The following is a 13,251-nucleotide window of genomic DNA, read 5'->3' as shown; positions in this document are numbered from 1 at the left end:
TGGCAATTCATATGTATCCTCACGAGAGCAGTGCCCCTTCCGCATGCCGATTTCCTTTCCTTCGGATGTATGTATACCCCTAGTGGGACTGCGGGGTCATGAGTGGTGGCTTTTACGGACAGTCAAAACTTTCACCTAGGAAACAAGGCATCACCGCAGAAGCCAAAGCAACGGCTGCTGCTGGAGGACACAAGTCACCCCGCCCGGGCAGAGTCCAGTCCGGTGTCTCCTCGCGGTACTTGTACTGGAGACAGTTACTTAGTTAGGCCGAGCTTCTCTTGTTGGACGCCGCCTGGTAAACAGGAGGGAGTTGAGAATCTGTTCCAAGCTCGGCTCCCTATCCGCCTCTGCCCGGTGGGAGGAGCCGATGAGGCCGTCTGGAGGCCGCGCTGCCCCTGGGTTAGGGACCAGCAGGGAGAGGTCTGGCGTCTGGCTCTCTGTCCTCTTCCTACTGCGCTCAGCCCCCTTCCTTCCTCCTCTCCGAATGAAGGTGCCCACCAGATCACATTCCCAGGTCCACCGGCAAGTCTGAACCCTGGGCCACAGTGCCACGTAGCAGCAGATGCCCTTGGCGGTGCAGCTGGCCAGGCAGTCTGCACTCCGCCTTAGCTCTGAGCCCCTCGGGTGCAGCCCTGGGCACCAGGCTTTTGCTGGTCCCTGCGGTGTCCCCAGCCAACGCCTCGCTCTGCAGATCTGCAGCCAGAGGAACTCCTTTCCTGCCGAGGTGTTCAAACCCCTTCGTGCTTGGCTCCCTGCCCTCCTCTTCCTTGGTATTTACCACTGTCTGGCTCAGGCAGACCTGCTGGGAGGTCCCCAGCCTGGGCTTCAGCCTCCCGTGAGCCAAGTGCTAGGGCATTTCCCCGATCCCTTGCTTTTAGTTTTTCAGTGTCACAGTCACTTCTTTTGGTACTGGGCATTGAACCCAGGCTCTTTGTATTGAGCTACAACCCCAGCACTTTTAGTGTGTGTGTGTGTGTGTGTGTGTGTGTGTGTGACACACAGGGCCTTGCTAGGTCACTAAGTTCCTCAGCCTCTCCGAGTGCTGGGATTACAGGTGAGTGCCACCACATTCAGCACAGTCACCATTGTCCTGGCCCGAGCTGACTGTTAAGGAAGGTGCCACTGATGCCCTGGAGGGAAATATTTGTTGTCTGGGGATAGAAGAGATGGGTTTCTGTTTCCCAAACCCCACTAAGACAGAGGAAGTTACTGATCTGGCTCGATGCACAGTGCAAATCCACTTCCTGCTCTCTCTGCTGAGGCAGAGGGAGGGGAGGTCCTGAGGGGTGTGTGGAGGGAGCTGCCGGGAATGACCACTCCTGACCCTGCTCAAGTTTCCTTTCTGCTCAGACTGTATCTCTGTCCAGTAGCAAAGACAGTGCTGAGTGGTTTTATTCTGGTTTTGGTACTAAGAATTGAACCCAGGGCTTCAAACTAAGCTACACCCCTAGCTGTTTTTCTAAAATTAATTTTGAGGCAGGATCTCACCGAGTTGCTAAATTGCCCTGGCTGGGCTGAAACTCTTGATCTGCCTGCCTCAGCCTCCCAGAACCTCCGTGACTGGGGTTACAGTCATGTGACCCCCTCTCTCACACATACCCTGAGCTTTTCCTTTTACCACCGAGCAGGAGGGGAAGTGCCCTGGCCCCTGAGTGGCCCTGGACTCAGTGCTGCTGTGTGGTACTTCTGTTGCTTATCTTTCTAAGCACCAGTATTCCTGGGTCTCCCTGGGCTGCTCGCTGGCTCAGGTTGCAAGCTAGCGATTTCCGTTGGTTCCTGATCTCTCCTTACAGCTGTGCTGTAACTGCTGATTTTGGCGAATACCCAGATGTGGCTTGAGCACTTCATACTTCTCATCTGCTGCCTCCCCAGTGCTCTCCAACACTTTTAGCTCTTTTCCTCTGTAACATGACATCAGCACTGTGGGTCTGTCCAGCATTTGGGTCCAGGAGGAGCTGGGGTATGGAAGGAAGAGGCTGTTGCAGATGGGGCCGCCAGGCTGAGCCGCCCTTGCTCATCAGCATGGCAGCAAGATTCCTTCACAGAAGTGACCTTGGAGCAGACCCTTTCCTTCTGGCTCTTTAGAACCCACCGCTGGAGGAGTTAGCCTCTGGTTAGTATCCAGGACTGGAGGGGCCAGGGATCTGCTTCTGCCTGTGACAGAAAGGTGCAGTATTAGAGACCAGCTGTCTTCCAGTAGGAGGACTGTGGGCACCAAGAAAGTTCTAGACTCTACTTCTGGAATCTGGCACACACAGACTTGTCTACCCAGGCTCTCAGAGAATTTGTGACTTACATCAGTAAAAAATCAGAAATCCTCTAAATGGCTATCAACAAATGGACAGTCAAACAGTATAACAATCCATATAATGAAATATGATAGCCAATATTAAAATCATGCTGTGGATGGACCGGGGATTTAGCTCACTGGTTTCACTGCCTGCTGTGCAAGTGCAAGCACCTGAGTTCGATCCCTGGTACCAAAAAAACAAAAACCAAATAAAATCATGCTGTGGAAAAAGATTAAATACCTAGGGAAATGCTATGAAATGGCTCAGTTGACCAATCAGAGCATAAAGCAACTTATATATGTGGATGTGTGCTGTACACATGGATATTTGCATGTGACTCAAAAAATATTTACTTATGTGGGGGAAAAGAACAGCTGAGAGGAAGTTCTCTAGATTGGGTATCTCTGAATCATGAATCATGAATCATGTTGTGTAATTTGTTATCTTCTTCTGCAATTTCAAAGTTATTCAAAATAAGTATTACCTGGTTATAAATGCAAAGGCCCACATGAATTTTGCAAAAGTATATACTGAGTTTTCTGAAACATGAGGGTAACCAGACGCTGTTGAAATTTGTGAAACCAGAGAGATGTGAAAGTTAGAAAAATGTCACTGGGAGCTCTTTTTCCAGAAGCAGAAAGGTCAGGAACGATACAGATCTCATCAGTGTTTTCTGCCTTAATTAAGTAAAAAGCGACAGGCGAGGCTTCCAGTTACAGGACGGATTGACTTCTGGGCTGTGGATCGAGTGCTTCCTGGGCGACCCCGAATCGTCTGTGCATGCAGTTTGTGGAGCAGCCGGGGCCCCGCTGGGTGACAGGGCCCGAAGCCCCCTCTGCATGGCCTTTGTGTGGCGAGGTGTGGGTTTGGGACAATGAGAAATTGTGCCTGGATGATAGCAATGGCCTGAATGAAGTCAGTCTGGGAAATTTCTGGCTGAAATTCTTTTATTTTTGGTTCTTTAGAAATAGAACTATACAAAAGGGGTTAGAAACCACTCCTCGTGTGCTTTATTACAATTATAAAATACTTCATGTTCTCAAAGTGCAACAGGAATATCAAACAGTAATGAAATCAGCCTGATGAGGCCACCCAGCCCCAGAAGAGAAAATGGTAGAGTGGACTTCTGACCTTTCTTCTTTTTTTTTTTTTTTTTTTGTGGCACTGGTGATTTAACCTCGGACCTTTGCACTGAGCTACATCCCCGGCCCTCTAAAGAATTTTTTTAAAAAATATTTGAGACAGGGTCTCACTAAGTCATTAAGTCATCCAGGCTGGGTTGAGTTTGTGATCCTCCTGCCTCAGCTTCCCAGAGTGCTGGGATAACAGACATGTGCCACCACGCCTGGCTTCTTTCCCCATTCCTAATTTGCCTCCATCATGGTGAGTCTGTGGGTTGTGCAGCAGGTGCTGCTGTGAGCTGTGTGTTGTCAGTCCCTGTGGCTTTGGCTTTCCAAGTAGTGGGACCTCTGCTTTCTTTGAACACTGCCCTTCGGAGGGTCAGTGGTGACTCTAAGACATTATAGCAATTTAGAAAACTGTGTTAAGGGTCAAAGAGCCGATCTTGTACAGATGAACAGTGATCGCTGCAGCTTAACATGTTCGGCAGTAAGCATTTATTGAGGACCTACAGTGAACGGGCTACCGCTTTTGACACCAGATAAAACAAGATGGACACAGCATGGCAGGTGTGAGGAAAATACTTGCATCAGCAACCAAGCTTTATCTTTATGCTTCCCATATCTCCTTATTTAATGCAACACCAATGAGGGGTTTTCCCCTGTAGTTTTCTTTCATCCGTACAAGATGGCTGAGGAAAGGAAGCACAGGCTGCTCAGTGAGGGAGGACGTGGTAACCGTGAGCCCTCTGCAGGGCAGCAGAAAGCATCTGGCTCGCTGACTCATCCCGAGGCCCTTCTAGGTTTGCAGTAGTGACGGACGGGATGGAGGGCTCAGCTAGTGGTCTGAGCCAGGCTGAGCTGCTAAAAGCACGGTTACCCTTAAGCCCCTTGGGCTGGTTCATCTTCCACCTCCTCTTCGTCACGCTGAAGTCAAGCTGAGCGCTGCCCACCTCTTTCCCCGCTGCTTTGTCCTCCCCTGGCTGACAGACAGCACAGCACCCTGATTTCCACTCACCCACTGACCAGAGTCATTTTGTCTGTGCCACATGTGAATGTTTGTATGAGAAAGAAAGGGCAAGTGGAAATATTTTCCTTAAGATTCCTTCCTTGTGCATTCATGATCTGAGAGGATTACTGATATTTCTCCCCATGAATGTTCACGGGGCCAACAGCATGTCTCCACGGCCTGGCCTCTTTAGGAAAGGCCATGGACCAGCATACGAAATGGCCCATTTCCAACCATTAGGGGTGAAAGAGTATTTGTAAGTTCATGTGAGAAGCTTGTTGCTTTTAAACACGTGTCCTTCAGTGAGAGTGGCTATGTATGGTGGCGTACTTTATTGTGTCTACATAATTATTTTCTTTTCAGAAAGCCCATGGTCTGGAGGATACATTTACGGTGGCCCTTCCATCAGTGGACAGGCTGAGCAGCCTCCAGGGGAGCACCCTTCCCAGGGGGAAGCTGTGTTTTGCTCCAGTTGTGCCTACTGTTCCCAGAGCCCCACTCTGCCATTTTGGTTACCATCCTATTCTAACCCTGTGGCCCTGACCTCTGGCCATAAGTCTTCCAGAAGAAGCCACGAGGACTTTTTAAATGTGAATGTGTTTGGCTCTCAGGACACAGACTTCTCTGTGTTGGAAAGGCCCATTAGGCAGAATGTATTTATTTATTTTTTTGGTACTGGCAATTTAACTTGGGTCCTTGTGGTTGCGCAGCAGGCAGCAAAACCACTGAGCCAAATCCCTGGCCCAAAACTTTTTTTTTTTTTTTTTGGTACCGGGGATTGAACTCAGGACCTTGCACTTTCGAGGCAGGTGCTGGAACCACTGAGCTAAATCTCTGGCTCTCGGAATGTATTTATGGATGTAGAGCTCGTCAGGGGAAGGCCAAGGTGGCCAGAATCTCCTGTTGATGCTCACATGAGCCCAAAAGTATGGATCCTGCAGCATCTGGGCTCCCACGTGAGTTTCTGCTTTGCCTTTTCAATCTGGTTGAAGCTGGAGAGGAGAGTTATTTCTAAGTGTCTCTCCTAAACTCCAGCTTTTTACTATTCAGAGAACCTTGGTCAAATTTTCATGTACAATTGATCTCTGAATCTCAGGCACGTTCTTGGCTGAATTGAGTGCCCATTACTAGGAATCCATCATTATTTTTGTGTTGGTGATTCTGCTTCCTTCCCTGTGTTTTCCAGGTCTCACTCTCCTCTGCCTCAGTTCTTGGGCTCTAGGACTAAAGACTCCTGCTTTACAGAGAACACTCCCCTGCTGTGGAATTCCTCACAAGAGAAAGGGTGAGGTTATTTTTTCCTTGTGATCTAATTTCTTGGTTTTGTCCTTGGTATTTATGATGGAGAATTTCTTCCTGAGATATACATTTTACCTGACATCTCTAGTCTGGGCTGGATCCTTGACAGTTCCCTATAGTAGATGTTCATGATTCTAGTTTCTGTGATCTATGAATTTCAAAGTGACCTTGAGCACAGCCTTGCAAAGGTCAGCTATCACACATGCATGTTCACAGCTCTGACTGTGTCTCACCGGGTTGGGTCTCCCAGCCAGGGTCAGGTTGACAGTGTCTGGAGATATTTTTGGTTATCACACTGAGGACAGAGGTGCTACTAGCATCTAATGGCAGAGGCCAGGGCTGCTCAGCATTCTGCCATGTACAGGACAAACCCCACCACAAGGAATTATCCAGCTCCAAAGTTAACTCTGATGAAGTTGAAAAACCCTGTGTGTGGGATTCACAAGAAGACCCCACCTCATGAAAGGCTGAAGATCCTTCCTGGGACGAATCTGCATGGCTCTGGCCTTGCTTGAGCAGAGGGACGTGGCGGATAACATGCAGCCGCTCCTTCTGGGATAAAGCACTCCACCAGGTCCTTAGCTCCAGCTCCTCCTCTTTCTGCAAATAAACTCCAGGCAGCCTGCTCCCCCTGTGTGTCATAAACTCGGTGACATCGGGGAGCCTCCCTTCCTGCCCAGTGACCCCTGTCTCCAGGTGGGCTGGGTCCCCTCCCCTGCCCTGCATTCCACTTTCGCCCTCGAGGTCTGCTGTCAGGGTGCAGGTGCAGCGTCACACACTATGGGCACCTGCAGACTGTGTGGGCTCCACCCTGCAGGGACTCAGGTTCCAGGATGTGGGAATCTGGATCTGGCACTGCCCATGCAGGGAGGGGCTCTCTGACCCTCCAGGTGGAAGCTGTTGACAGACTGTGTCTGTCTGTCCAAGACCCCACTGCCTCTGACCAGTGGGACCTCCCTCCCCATCCAGCTCTCCAGAGCAGTCCTGCTCAGCCAGGGCTGTCACCTTCCTTGTGGAACTTCAGTCCTTCCTTCCCCAGGAGGCCATCCTGTGCGCTCAACTCTCAAATACCACTCTCAGGCCCGCACTTCTGCACTTGCCCGAGTGACGTGCACAGTGTGCCTGCCACTCTTCGTCTCCTCCGTCCTGCATCGCAGAGTCCAGTGTGAGCCCTGCTCCAGTCCTCAGAGCCTGGAGGATGAAGGCTACGAGCAGAGAGGTTGCCTCCCCCCTGTCTCCCAATAAATAACTGTGAAGTCACACCTCGGACATCCAGTCCCTTAATGCTTTCTCTCAAATTACTTTTAAGCTGTCAAGGCTGAGGCACTTTAGAGCTTGCAGCTCACTGGAGAACCAGTAGCACGTGTGTCTTTGCCCTGGGCACGGGGGCAGCAGTGGGGCTCATGTTGGGGCAGTGGCAGAGGTCCCCTTGCTTACAGCGTGTTTTCCTTTTCTTGTTTTCACGGAGTGGTGATTGTGGGAAGGTCTTTTTGCTTCACGTTTTGCAACCTAATTTTGTTGCAGTTTTGATTTGATCAGGTGATTTATTAGGATAACGTTTGTTGATTTGCATATTTTCAGAGAGAATGTATCCTTTTAAGGTGCTGAAGGCAGGAGCATGCATCTGTACCAACCAACACGGTGGCCACTCACATCACATGTAGTCAGCCAGATTTAAATTAATTTAAATGAAATAAAACTAAACATTTACTTTTTCAGTTGTAATAGCATATTTCACAGCCAATAGCTGTGTGGCTCCTGGTTGGACGGTTGGAGAATACTTTGATTCCAATGGAACGTTCTAGCGCATACCATTGCCTTAGAAAGCACTGACACTAACTGGCTTTCTTTTTTTCTACCTACAAAAGAGCCATTTCTTAGTTCCAGTTTTCATTATTGTGGTGTTTTTCCAGCAGTGAGGAGGAAGGTGATGCTGTTTTTCAGAGACCTAAACATTTTCTTGTTGCAGATTTTTTTTTCTTGTTGCAAAATTGATGGGCAAGATTATTGACTATTTTCAGAGTCATTTGTTATCTTGCTTCATATTGATTTTGCAAAACCTAATTTCTGTCTCTGGGCTTCTCCTTATGAATAAGATCTTTCTCTTCCTGTGATAAGAATTCAGGAGAATCACAACCCACTGTTGTGCTAGCTGGGTTCAAGTAGGACCACTGTTTCTAACATGTAGCAGCATAGTGCAGCTGTGGTTAACATCAGTATCGTGACCACACTACTATTGGCTGAAAAATCCTGGCTTTGGCCCAAGCTTTTGAGAGTCACGTGTACCAATATGCAGGGCATTGCGCAGGAGCCCAGGAATTCACCGTGGGCTGAATGTAAGCCAAAACGTCCAGATGTAGTTCTGATGAAAGTTTATGTGCCCCTTGATTCGTGCTTCTAAACACAGGCCCTGTCCATAGGCCCCTCCAGCCCAGCTCTGGTTTTCCTCATTCCTGCTCATGGTCCTGGTTCACGACAGAAAGATCTACACAGAGAAGGAAAGCTCACACCACTCGCGCTGGTTGGTGTTGACAGCTGGAGCGCATTCGAAGGGAGGCAGATACTGAAATGAGTGGGAGCTAATTAACCTGCACCAGAAACAGCTGTATTGAAAGATTTCCAAAATTAGAAAGGACAGATGTTTCTTGAAGGCTCACAGTTCATTTTGAAGGCTTGGGTGACCCGTGGAGATTTCCTTTAGGTCAAGTGTTCCGTGACACCAAGAAAAATCCACTCCCATCAGGGAGACAGTGCCACAGCCTCAGTGGTCCTTCAGAGGGCAGCACTGATTCCATGGTGGCTCACACCTCACAACCGAGAGGAATCTTGCTCTGTCGAAGCTATTTTACAAGAAATAACCAAAGAGCTCTTATCTTCCAGGTCACATTGCATGCCTGCTTACCATCCAGAGTTCATGCCCGAAGAAGAGTCCTGGGAAAACAGCTTGGCTGAGTGGGAGCCAAGATGCATGCTGACCGGAGAGGGGGCTGGTTGGTCTACACCTGCCTCCTCACACAAGGAGGAGCCCACAGAGGGCACTCACCTCAGGGTCCCTGTGCTGAAGCTGAAGTAGGTGGATCCAGGTGCCAGCTCTGGTGGTGGGTGGCGGCCACACGTTGCTTCCTGTTTGCAATGGGATGAGGCCCAGGGTGCCCACATTTCAGCCTTCCAAACACGGGGTGAAGAGGGCCATGAAGGTTCTCACAACTGGCCAGGCTGCCATTCCCTAGGCCTCGAGAGTCATTTAAGGTGGCCCCCAAGGAGCTGCAAGGAACCTGGTTACAAACCTAAGTGAACCTATTGTCTGTTCTCTTCCTGCTTGAGAGATTGGAATGTTCATGATCATTAGGTTTGCAAACAGAATTGATTCACTTCAGGTGAATCACCACGGTTTCCCGTGGTTGGTGTTAGAATTCACTGTGGCCATCTTTGTAGTGAGTGGTGAAAGGTTGGTGTAGCACATGGTGTAGCCTGAGGGATGCAGGGGTCTCCTGCTCTGCGGGAACTGGAAGCCCAGGCTGAGCATACCTGGGGAAGCAAGGGCACAGGGGTGGGTGAGCCAGGATGTGCAGGGTAGGAGGGAAGGATGTGCGGGCCTGGGAGGGCTGAGTGTGTTTTCCCAGCTGGCTGGCCCACAGCTCCACTTGCTGCCCTGACCGCAACTTCCCCACAACGTGGAAAATAGAGTCCAGTACGTCTAGACTTCGCATTCATTGGCTGTTTTATTTTCTATGATCCGTGGAAGGTCTGGAACCTGCCCCAGAACTAAAGGAAGTGGTGCCATTTTTTTTATAGCATTGTAACTGGTGCAGAGTTCCCCCTCTCGATGAGTGCAGAGCCGATAAGCACAACCAGGATATGGAAGACTCAGGAGAGTTTTATCACTCGCAGCAAGCAAGGGGCACACTGAGGATAATTTCCAAAGCAGGGCTTTTGTTGGCGAAACCAGTAGGTACTCACCTAGGACTTGTCATCACAGGTGAGGGTGGGCACACACTTGAGCGTGCACAGTCTGGTGTCACACTTCTTCACACATCGCCTGTTCAGAAATGGCTGATGCGAACACGTCCGAGTGGGTAATTTAGTATTATAATGAGCAAAGCTTATTATTCTAGGTCACCTAAAGGGGGTGGCAGAGTGACTGGTTCTTTGTCAGTTTCTCTAGAGAATCTTATCTGAAACAAACAGCAATGGAGATGCAATTTGCAGTCACTAAAGGGGCAGCAGCTTTTTCCTACAAGCGTGGGTTGTTGTCCCTGAAAGTACCTTCCTGGTGGCTCACCACATATCTAGGAAGTACCAGGAATGATAGATGAAGAGGTCTGTACAAAAATTTGTGTCTAGAATAGCTCAATTAATGCTTTGTGCTTTAAAAAGAAATGTCATTTTGATTTTCATTTAAGTAGGAGCTGTTGAATCATAATTTGGAAATGTGAAATGATTGTTTGTCAAATTAAGTCTAAGAGAATGCAAAATGCAATTTTAACATTTTCAAAGGATCAGAAAGAAGGTTTTCAAAGACATGTGGAATTGAGCTGAGTGAGTAGAGTAGTGAAGAGGTGCCCCGCGCAGGCTTTCAGGCTTCGGTCTGCAAACATGCACGAGCCTGGGGCCCGTCCCAGGGCTCCTGTTTGTGCAGGGACAGCCGAAGCATTCCTGTGGCTGCCGTGGTGGTAGCTGCCAAGGGTGTGATCTTTGGGACTGGGCAGAGACGGTGTATTAGAGATGGAGTTTGGCTCCTGAAGGAGCAGAGCTGAGGGGGTGCCAGCCCTGGGGCATCCTGATGGGGTCAGAGCCCTGCAGCCCGCTCTGGAGCAGCAAGAGCCTGCGTGGAAGCGCTGCAGGGTGTAGGCTGAGCCCAGGTTCCTGCAGCACGTGGGGTGTGGTAAGGAGTGGGTCCAGCTGAGTGGGTTGGAACAGCTTTGAAGTTCTTAACAGGGCCTGAGTATGTGGTCTGTTGATTAAGTTCTCTCCTACAGAATTCTTAAAAGACCCTGATAGCAAAACCAGTGACAGGGTGGCGGTTCCTTTCTTGTACTATTTGTGTTTATATTTGACCATAACTTTATATTTCTACCTTCCAGAAAACTCAGGGAAAATAATTGATAAATATGAGTCACAGGGCCAAGATGAGGTGTTCAGTTCACCTGTTCCCCTCAACTGGAGCACCAAGGAGGCCAGTGACCAGCAGCATCGTTTTCCTCAGCTCCTCCCTGTCTCCTCCTGATGGAGCCGCAGGTTGACTGGCCAGAGCCCTCCTTCACTTCACTCGAGGGAGAGAGTGAGGGCAGTGCGCTTTGCCATGAGGGTGCCGAAGCGTCCGGAAGGGCGTGAGGTTTGGATGCGTGCAGGCTGACGCCTCTGGGACTCAGGACCATCTCCTCCTGCAGGTGCTGTGCAAGGTGGCTGAAGGTCGCCGGCCTGTTTGTCTTTGTGGTGCTATGCTCTGTGAGTACCGTGTCTGCCCTGGTGGCCACAGCTCCCGGGTGCCTGGGGCCTGTGGAGGGCTCTTAGGTGTGGGACCACCGCCGCCCTCTGCCTGGTTCCGGCCCTAGCTTTGAAGGAGATGGCAAGCTGTGTGGGGTGGTGGGCTCGGGCGGTGCTGAGGGAAGCCATCCTCTTAGTCCCAACTGGGGTTCTGGGCACAGGTAGGACGAGTGTGCTCACGGCTCCATTCCTCTTGGCTGTGACCCGTGCACAGCAAGGATGGTGCCTGATCTCAGCGGTCGCTGAACAGAGGGGAGCAGAGGCCCCTGACGGCAACCTGTGCATGAAGCGGAAAGGATCATTCTGAAATCTGAAGACACCACAGTTTCATTTTACATATTGCTGCCATGTGCCCCTGCGATTCCTACTCACACAGCCGGGAGCTTCTGGAACTCTTTCTTGGTGGGGCTGGGGTGGGGAGCTGAGACTTGGGGTGGAGGTCAGGGTGAGCCTGGCTCCCCCAGTACCGGCACTGAGAACTGGTGGGAGCTCAGCACCGCCTTCAGCCTTCCTTGGGATGAAGCGTCCTGATGTGCAGACACATCCCCAGCAGAGTCCAGGGATTTGCTGTGAACTTACGTGTGTCATCTTTTATGACTTTAATCGCTAATGGTACAGAAGGTTATTTGCCAGTCTCACAAGCGCGAGCTCCAGCCACCGGAGCGGCTGTGTCCCTCTGCTCGCCTATACGAGAAACCCACCTTTGCCCATCTTTGACAATTCAATTTTGTGGCTGGGTATTTAATCTTTAAAACTGGCAAATATCAATAATCAAGGACCAGTGTAGTTAAATGTAGTAGGATGAAGCAGAATATTTTAATTTCTAAGAAAAATCTACTCAGACTAGGCTGGTGGAGTCAGGATGCAGAAGTCATCCTTACCATTATGTCTATTCTTAAGCAATCAAATTATTCACGTTCTGTGGCTCTCCTGTCACAAATCTATCACTGAATGTTTCCGATTGTTACAGATTTTATTCAGCCTGTATCCAGACCAAGGAAAGTCCTGGCAGCTGCTGGCCGTGTCCCCGCTGGAGAGCTACTGTATCCATCCTGTGCTCGGGCGTGCAGATAGATGCTCAGGAGCTGCAGCTGCTGTGGCTGAGGCTGACGCTTAGGCGCTGCCAGTTCTGCTGCTCATGTTGTTCTCTTCGGGCTGGTTGTGGTTAGTGGTGGAAGTCCCCGTGGAGGGGAGATGGCAGTGCAATGGCACGTCCTGGCCTTCCCACGGCTCTGCCGTAGTCTAAGCTGTGCCCCTGTGCCCTCCTCTTCCTCCTCCACTTCTGCAAGGGTCAGTCCTACTGAGCCGTCTTCAAGTTCATTGCCTCCTTCCTTGGCTCTGTCACCTGGTTGATGACTGCCTTACCTCTCCATCTGTGTTTTTTCCTCTGTTTTTGTATACCTTGGGGTTTTTGGTTAAAAGCCAGACACACTGTAGAGGATAGCAGGTACTGAGTCAACAGTCTAAGCTTGGAGATGAGCTATCCCTTAGCCTTCTGTCAGCACTACTTTGAGGTTTGTGTAAACCTAGTCAGACTTCAGCTGCATTGAAGCTTGTAGTTGCTATGGTAACTTGGTACGTCAGATATTTGGAATTCAGATCACTCTTATTTTATTTACTTGACTGTGGCCCCAAAACACAAGAATAGCAATGCTGGCAATTCAGATCTGCCCAAGAGAAGCCTTTAAATAAAAAGGCAAAAGTTCCTGACGTGCATATGTGAAGGGGTCAGTTTTACCTGAAGGTCTGGACTGTGTGACCCACAGACATGGGGGTTTACTGTACTAGCTTTAAAAACGAATTAACTCACTCAGAGAACTAAACAACAGGGTTTTTCCCTTTCGTGTCTTCGGTTGGTTCATCTTGAAAACTGAGATTTTAGGACACTGTTGATTTCCTTGAGTTACTCATGCTCGGTTGCACAGGCTCATTTGTTAGTCCTGCCGGGGAGCGCCCTGCTCCTCAGGAACCTTCTCCCCAGCCAGGCACCCCTGACAGTGCCCGTGGCCGTCAGGCGAGCTGTGATGCCAGGGTCATGGTCCTGCGC

General features: G+C 49.9%; 1 protein-coding gene across 1 annotated transcript in view; it reads left to right on the top strand.

Moving 5' to 3' along the window:
- Nucleotides 1-13,251, top strand: part of Oca2 (OCA2 melanosomal transmembrane protein) — a 274,118-nt gene that overhangs the window by 45,822 nt on the left and 215,045 nt on the right. The window contains exons 3-6 of the mRNA XM_004872212.4: nt 5,605-5,703; nt 8,598-8,786; nt 11,108-11,165; nt 12,175-12,247. Coding sequence (XP_004872269.3) covers nt 5,605-5,703; nt 8,598-8,786; nt 11,108-11,165; nt 12,175-12,247 — 419 coding nt within the window. The remainder of the gene's footprint in view (nt 1-5,604; nt 5,704-8,597; nt 8,787-11,107; nt 11,166-12,174; nt 12,248-13,251) is intronic.

Source organism: Heterocephalus glaber, unplaced genomic scaffold (genome assembly GCF_053883595.1).
Source record: "Heterocephalus glaber isolate CG9 unplaced genomic scaffold, H.glaber_assembly_v1.0 deba00001111, whole genome shotgun sequence".
NCBI lineage: Eukaryota > Metazoa > Chordata > Mammalia > Rodentia > Bathyergidae > Heterocephalus > Heterocephalus glaber.
Note: the sequence above shows the minus strand (reverse complement) of the source record. Positions and strands in the feature narration are given on the sequence as shown.